The sequence below is a fragment of the Cucurbita moschata genome, unplaced genomic scaffold (assembly GCF_002738365.1).
Source record: "Cucurbita moschata cultivar Rifu unplaced genomic scaffold, Cmos_1.0 Cmo_Scf00020, whole genome shotgun sequence".
Taxonomy (NCBI): domain Eukaryota; kingdom Viridiplantae; phylum Streptophyta; class Magnoliopsida; order Cucurbitales; family Cucurbitaceae; genus Cucurbita; species Cucurbita moschata.
Window position 1 is genome coordinate 2,445,971 of NW_019268536.1, and position 7,985 is coordinate 2,453,955.

Consider the following 7,985-nt stretch of genomic DNA (forward strand, 5'->3'; position numbering starts at 1 on the left):
AATCTTGAGGTCGATGGCAATATGTAATAAGCCAAAACGAAGAATATTTGCTAATAATGGGCTTTGGCTGTTAGAAATGATATCAGAGCCAGACATGGAGTTAGAAATGATATCAGAACCAGACATGGGGTTAGAAATGATATCAGAACCAGACATGGGGTGATGTGCTAGCGAGGACGCTAGCCCCCAAAAGAGGGTGGATTGTGAGATCCCACGTCGGTCGGAGAGGGGTACAAAACATTCCTTATAAAGATGTGAAACGTCTTACCCAATGTTAAATTAGAAGGCCGATGAACATTAACATTCTACAGTCAAAAGAAGTCTGGTGAGAAAAAAGAACAAAAGCTACAGATTCTAATATCTAAATCTAACAACTACAAGTTCTCTTTTCGGTAAATACATACGAAAACTAAAGCTACCGTCACCATGGGAGAGCGTAAACGCTTGTTACAAAGATCGAGTCGTCGAGACCGCCAAAAAGTCAGCAGATAGTTGTGATATGCACTGCATCGATCCATCGATCGTCCTAGTTAAAGCTTACCATTTTCTTTCATCAAGTTATCGTGTTCAACGCTTCGGTCCTCGGCCTCAACGTTACATTTTGCACCATTTGTTGAAACATCTTCATTACCCTTAGTCACATTGTCTGGTGTGGCTGCAGTTTCGTTCTGATCATTCTGTTTAACTCCCTCCATGACTCCGTTCGCTTGTTGAACGGCGACATCGCCAGGATCGTTTTCGTTTTCGTTTTCGTTTTCATTTATGCATTGGTTAACCTCACTAGCAACAGCAACAAAGTATGCAGTAGGTATGACTATTTCTGCTACTTCATTTCCTTGATTTTCAGCTTCTTCCAATCCCTCAGTTTCCACTTGAATCGCATCTTGACCGTTCGTTTCGCCACCGTTTTCATTCGTTTCGTCGATACCGACAAATTCAGAGTTAACAACTACATCGGAACTTTCATTTTGATCTTGCTTTTCACCTTCACCAGCATCACAACCCCTCTCATCTTTACTCCTTATGTCTGGATCAGCATCTCCTTTTTCACTTTCCTTCGGTTCGTCTTTCGGGTTATCTCCATTATCAGCTCGACGAGTATCAGAACCGTCTTTATCCTTCTCATTCCCCTCTACATCAATCATTTCAATTTCTTCAAGAACTAAGGGAGCTGCAATGGCTTCCTCCTTATAGTCTTTCTTAGAACCAGAAGATTTTCGACTCCGTTTCTTCGGAGGCTCCTCTTTCGGCGGAGTCGCCTTGACCTTCTCACTAATTCTTGCAGATCTTCTAGGTGCCTCACCCGTGCTCCAATCGAACTCGGATATCGCAGGAGCATCAGAATGCAATTTTAAGTACTGCTCTAGCAGTTTTCTGCTACTAAATTCTTCACCAGTTGGAGCAATGAATACAATTTCACTCTTCCTAGGTGTACCTGCCTTGTTGGGTATGAACTAGACAAGCAAAATAACCAACAATTCAAGAAGTGCTCAAAAGAATTATACCCTAACAGTTCTCCAAACAAGCCCTAGAACTAAAACAGAGTTCCAAAGCCAAAAAAACACAAACTTGACCACGAAAAGAGAATATTGAGAAGAAATTCACAAGACCCAGAAACAAGAACATCAATCTTAAACGAAAAAGAGTTTAACTCTTGCAAAAAAAAGACCTAAATTGAGTAAAAAGTTCAAACTTTTAGAGAAAGAAAGAGAGACCAGTTTCTTCCAGGTAGCTGGGGCAGGAAGCTCCACAGAAATGGCTTCTTCATCCATGGCTGCTGCAGCTTGAGTTTGAGCTTCATTTTCCACCATCATAGCTCCCTCTGAATCTCTCGTTTCTTTTCAGTTTCTGTTCTTGTGTGGCCAAAATAGAACACATAAACCGTTGAGGAGTGTGTTCTTCTTTGGTGGTTAGTCCTAAAATCCAAAAGGGCATTGCTAAAACTACCTTCACACCAAAACCCATCTGCATTTTGTCCAATCAGATGAGGGATGATCCTCAAATCCTTTGATCTTCACCACGTGTCGAGATCAGAGAAGCGATTACAAGGGTTTGGACTGAACTCAGCAACAGGGTAAGTTGTTTCTGGGTGGAGCTTAAAAATCCCATCTTTATTTCTTTCTCGGCCATCAAGGCGGGCAAACAAAATCCAGAGATTCCGAAATTCCTTTTTTTTTTTTTTTATTTCTTCATTATCCATAAAAAAATTTTAAAATGGGAAGAAATTCTTGTTTTCCCGCACTTTGTTCTGGTGACCGTCGTGGAGCCACCTGTTCATCCGGACGTGAAAGGCTCTGGATTGCCGTACTCTTAAGGGAATTGAAATGTGGGGTTTCACGTCCGAATCTGTCGGTGTCGTGTAATTTATGTAATGTGGTGTTGGCATAGGTTTCAAGTTTCTTTCTTGGTAAAAAGAAACAGTTTTAACTGCTTTAATTGGAATTACTTTCAGACTTCTATTTTTTTATTTTTTTACTGATCAAAATTACACGACGGTGATCTCTTTAACATCCTTTGGGGGCATCTCAGTCCTTGGAATGGTGATGGTCAACACCCCATCTTTCAGCTCCGCCTTGATCTCATCCGCCACCGCGTCCTCCGGCAGCATCACCGTGCTCTCATAGTACCCATATCTCCCCCCCCTCCACCCACTTTCTTCTTCTTCGTCTTCTTCACTGTGCTCCCCTCTGATGCTCAGAATCCGACCCTCCACCCTCACCTTCACGTCTTCCTTCCTAATCCCAGGCATCTCCACCCTCAGCTTGTACCACTCTTCTTGCTCTTTCACATGCCCACCGGAGACCCACCATGGACGCCTCAAGTTCAAGCTTTTCAATACCCTGTTTATGTTCTCAGCCGCTTGCATCAGTGAATTCCCCACATCAAATTCTCTCCCATTCTTCTTCCATAATACCCACCTCTTGCCTTCCCCTTTCGGGACCATTTTGGTGTTTTTGTCTTCATTATTAATGGCCACTTCTTTGGGATTGCCTTCTGAGCTCTGATCGCAGAACCTTCTGATCAGGGCCTCTGTTTGCCTGTGGAGCAGAGCATCAGCAGAGGAGGAAACAAGCGCCCTTTGCTGCAAATTCTTCAGAGCCAAGCGAGTCAGGGCCATGGGGAATGAGTATTCAAATAGAGAAGTGGAGTGGGCTCTGTTGGTAATGTGTTTTGGTGTAAAGATGGTGGCGGAAGAAGATATAATAAAGACATGAGGGGAGGGGGGAGAATCTGAAAGGTGAGTCCAGAAGTGTCGTTGGAGTTTCTGGCAGGTGCTAGTCCATGGAGAAAACATGTGTCGGTCCTGTCCTGTGCATGTTTCATACAGCTTCCAGTTGTTTCTCAAATATACCATCAACACAGAGAACAAAGGGTTCAATCCAATCCAACCACATTTCCATATGGCTACCAACAGAGCCTAAAGCATCAACTATTTTACTTATGGCCCAAAATTTCAAATTTCTACCCGCATATTTGTAATTGCAAGTTTAAGAGTACCAATCAATCTGACTATTATTTATCAAGATTGGATCATGCAATCAATCTGACTATTATTTATCAAGATTGGATCATGCAAACGTTGTTGGTGTTCGGGAGAACATTCCACATTTTTATAAAAAAGGTTTGGTTCCCATCTCATAATCCATCTTCCTTCGGAGCCCAGCATCCTCGCTGGCACTCGTTCCTCTCTACAATCGATGTGAGATCTCACAATCCACTCCTCTTTAAAGCCCAACGTCCTTGTGGCACACCGCCCAATGTTTGGCTTTGATACCATTTGTAACAGCCCAAGTCTACCGCTAACGAATAATGTCCTCTTTAGATTTTTTCCTTTCAAGATTCTCCTCAAGATTTTTAAAACGTATCTATTAGAAATAGATTTTCATACCCTTATAAAGAATTTTTTGTTCCACACTCCAAAAGCACTCAAGTTTCAGACAAGAACTAGATAAAAATTACCCAAAGGAAGAACGCCCAGTACAACAAACAGAACGCTAAAATGGATTAATGTTCTGTTTTTTCCTTCTGTCTAAAAAGCTACATTTTGGGTATTGGCCAAGTTGCCAATTTAGCAATTGTACCTGTTCATGCAATAGTTGTAATTCAGCAAATCAGAGGGTTTCCCAAGCCTAACTTAACCTTCAAATATCTTTAAGAAAATCAACCATTGAATGTAGATTTCAAGGTTAGACCCCGTTAGAGAAAAAGGCACGACTAATATGAAAAATTGATCAGCAATAAAGCTTATCGGTTCCATATGGCGACACTTACACCAAGTGATCTAGGATGTGGATAGGGATGTGAAATCATGGCCAGATTAGAACAAAACCATCATATAATCTTATTACAGCTTTATAACTAGAAGTCAAAATTTTCCAGAAGAATTTATGACTATAAAACAATTTCGGTTATGGAGAAGAACAGTGACCAAACCTACTTGAATTTGGGTTCTCCAATCAATTGTTCTTTGTTGTTGGACTCTTTGCTCTGCACCCAATGCTGTCTAGTCTGATTCCAGAGAAAGAAGACCTACAACTAAAACTGTCAAACCACAAACAGATGACATTACGATATTCTTGAACATAGAAACTCTCCTAAACTGTAAACTTCTTATGCACGGAACTAAACTAGCTTATTTGCTGTCTAGTCTTAGAACCAGCTATTCATCTATATGAACGACAAGAAACTAGTCACTTGAAACGGGACATGGACTAGACCTTCTTTATCCTTTTATCCCTTATTAGTAGTACATAGTTCATATTTGAAATGGTAATTTTTGGTAGTTTTTTGGGGTGGGGTTGGTTTATAAATAGAGAAAGTTGGAGAGTTTGGGGGTTACACAATCATGTAGAATCATTCTACAGTGGATGCATTGTGGAAAGAGATAACCATCTCGAAAGGCTATTGATATTATTATAATTTCCTTTAGATATTTCAATATGGTTGCTTTAAATGATCCTAACAAACTAGACCTGGATTTAGACTTGGCGTTTAAGGATAGAAAATGAAGTTGGAGCCTTCGCTCTTGGTGCCTTTAAAGCTATGGCAACACAAGTTAATCAAGCGAAGCTGCAGAAGTTCATAGCACAAATGAGAACTTACCATGATTTACAAATGCAGTGGGAACATTAGCTTCGCTAGAGTCCCCCTGTAATTGGTTGGATTTAACTGATGAATAGCCTCCTTTGACTTGTCCATGTCGTGTGATAGCCTAAGCCCAAGCCCACCTTGTCCTCTTTGGACTTTCCCTCGAGATTTTTAAAACGTGTCTGCTAGAGAGAGGTTTCACACCCTTATAAAAAATGTTTTGTTCTCCTCCCCAACCGTTGTGGGATATCACAATAATCCACCCCCTTTCAGGGCCCAGCATCCTCACTGGCACTCGTTCCTTTCTTCAATCGATGTGGGACCCCCCAATCCACCCCCTTCAGGACCAGCGTCCTTGTTGGAACGCCGCCCTGTGTCCACCCTCCTTCGAGGCTCAGCCTTCTCACTGGCACAATGCCCGGTGTGTGGCTCTTATACCATTTATAACATCCTAAGCCCACCACTATCAGATATTGTCCTCTTTGGATTCTCTCTTTCCATCTTCCCCTCAAGGTTTTTAAAACGTATCTGTTAAGGAGAGGTTTTCACACCTTTATGAAGAATGCTTCATTCTCCTCCCCAACCAATGTGGGATCTCACATCGTGTGCAGTCAAGATTTCAAAATATGTTACAAGATCCGCGAACTACTACAGTAGCAAGCTTAGACTTGATATGATTTTCAATGCATCCAATGCTCTATTACAAACTACAGTTCATCAAAATACTCATTAGAATCAGCCACATCATGGTTCAAAATCATAGTAAACAAGAGAAAAAAAAAAAATCAAAAGGGGAAAAAGAAAAGGCATGAAAGAAATCTTCCCATGATGCTCATTAAATAGTTATTCACATTTCTAGGATCTTTGAATTTCCAAGCTATCAACAACACCATTAAAAGCAAAACAAATGAACATTAAAGCAGAAGAAATGGTTCGATGATTAAGAACCCCTCCTTTCATTTTGCCAAATTTTCTAGGCAACCAAACACAGAGCCAATAACCCATTTCACACACAGAACAATGTCACACACAATCACATCAATCAAATAAATTCAAAATCCAAAACAGCAAAAAAGAACTTACCCCATGTTAGGGCAACGTATATAAAGCAAACCCAGAAGAACAGAACGGATCCACAGAGCACCAAACCCGATTCCAGGAAGAAAATATCAGAGAAATCGCCTCTAGAAATCAAAAAGATTCACGGGTGTAAACATAAAAGCTGAAACAAAAGCAAATTTAAGAAATCTACAGAAATTGAAACTTTCGAGGAAAAAAGTGGTCGACCTGAATGAACAACAATATCACGGGTCGCCTCTCTCCTGCTCCCTGAAATCCAAAATGCCCTCTTCGATGATTCACAAGCTCAGCTTTACCTCCCCCCTTTCTTCTTCTCTGGTTAACAGGAAATTGGTGGAAACATAGAATAGGTTCCCTCCGTAAATATTCGAAGTACTTAACTTCAGTTTATCACTAATTTTTTAGAAATTTTCCTAACCATCGTTTGATTAAAAGCTTATTAGAGATCAACTATTATTATTATTATTTGATTTTATTATGTTTGTCCATTATAAAAATCAAGTATTACGTGGATGAATATAAATTAGCCAATCTCATAATCATTTCATTTCGTCGTTGTATTGTAACAGAGACACGAATGTTGATGAAACCTAAAAGAAAATAAAAAAACAATCTCATATTTTGAATATATTTATGAGTCATCCTTCAAAGCTTCAATTTATTTGCGTGAGCAAGCAATAAAAGAGTTCTACGTGAAACATGATTCTCGATTCATAGCTAAAGTATGAAGTCTACATCTTCTAGAGGACCATACGAAAATAAGTACATATTCATTTAACATGAGTAAACGTGTCATCATAGTTCATGGTCCATAAAAATTACTTTAATTTTGTTCGAACAATTTAATTAAATTAATTAAAATATTACCCATTATTTGGCTATAGGATTCTTCCTTGTAATTATTCTTTTTTTTTTTTTTAATATTGTAAAGTGGATACATTTAATCCAAAGAATTACTTTTGGTTGGAATGGAATAGCTTTTGGAGTAAAAAAGTGATGGAATTTTTCACCTGGTCAATTGTAAATTTATAACTTCATATTGTTAAAATCTTGATGGGATCCATTGCGGACTTATTTTTGTATCATTTAATTAACTCACGTGACTATAGATCATTTGTCTTTATCAAAAATAAACGTTAAAAAATATATATATATTAAAAATATTCAATACGTAACTTCACTGTTCAATTTGTTCAGGTTAACAAATGCAAGCAACTCTACTTTCAAATTTATGTATAATTAGATGCATAGTAGTTCTCGACACATGACTTGTGTACATGCACATGGACCCATTGGGTGAGCACCGTTATCATATTCCATAAGCTTGACTATGAGCTAACTAGCACACACTCATGCAACCAAAATCGATAGAAAGAAAAAAACGCAAATGTACACGTTTATGACTGAAAAAGTAAATCATGACTAAATAGTCACACACCATTGCTTGAGTTCCAATGACTTGTCAAAATTCTTACTGTTTCCACCTCCCAAGTCGATGAACAAATCAAAACACACCAATGACTTAATCAACAAAAAGCCTTTTAACCTTTTTTTTTTTTCTTTTCAAAATTGTTAAGAATGCAAAAATCTACCTCTTTAAGTTATCATGAAAATTGAACATTGGTCCATGTTTTATTGGTTGCAGGTCGATCAATATAGATTTTAATTGTTAAGCTATTCTCCTATCGAAAATAACATCGATATTGATATCGTAACCATACGACAAAACTTATCCTATGTCGGAGAGAAAAATGAAATTATCATAATTTCATTATGATTTTTACTAAAATGAAAAGAAAAAAAAAAAAAAAAAAAAA

The 7,985-nt window shown here is 38.7% G+C and overlaps 2 protein-coding genes across 6 annotated transcripts; both read right to left on the reverse strand.

Annotated features, from left to right (window-relative positions):
* Positions 1–274: 274 nt before the first annotated feature.
* Positions 275–2,228, reverse strand: LOC111457575 (methyl-CpG-binding domain-containing protein 11-like). 2 transcript variants are annotated; one of them, XM_023099861.1, is made up of 3 exons: positions 1,948–2,228; positions 1,716–1,848; positions 275–1,454 (listed from the first exon to the last, which is right to left on the reverse strand). In XM_023099861.1, the coding sequence occupies exons 2-3, from the start codon at positions 1,812–1,814 to the stop codon at positions 531–533; spliced, it is 1,023 nt and encodes a 340-aa protein (XP_022955629.1). In that variant the 5' UTR covers positions 1,815–1,848; positions 1,948–2,228; the 3' UTR covers positions 275–530. The 2 variants fall into 2 exon arrangements, with proteins under 2 accessions (XP_022955629.1, XP_022955628.1); XM_023099860.1 differs by having other exon boundaries at positions 1,716–2,228.
* Positions 2,229–2,387: 159 nt separating this feature from the next.
* On the reverse strand, positions 2,388–6,572 carry LOC111457576 (26.5 kDa heat shock protein, mitochondrial). 4 transcript variants are annotated; one of them, XM_023099863.1, is made up of 3 exons: positions 6,376–6,529; positions 6,172–6,272; positions 2,388–3,309 (listed from the first exon to the last, which is right to left on the reverse strand). In XM_023099863.1, the coding sequence occupies exon 3, from the start codon at positions 3,293–3,295 to the stop codon at positions 2,486–2,488; it is 810 nt and encodes a 269-aa protein (XP_022955631.1). In that variant the 5' UTR covers positions 3,296–3,309; positions 6,172–6,272; positions 6,376–6,529; the 3' UTR covers positions 2,388–2,485. The 4 variants fall into 4 exon arrangements, 2 of the variants coding, with proteins under 2 accessions (XP_022955631.1, XP_022955630.1); XR_002712961.1 differs by lacking the exon at positions 2,388–3,309 and adding an exon at positions 4,217–4,530 and having other exon boundaries at positions 6,376–6,566; XR_002712962.1 differs by lacking the exon at positions 2,388–3,309 and adding an exon at positions 5,478–5,795 and having other exon boundaries at positions 6,376–6,572.
* Positions 6,573–7,985: the final 1,413 nt, after the last annotated feature.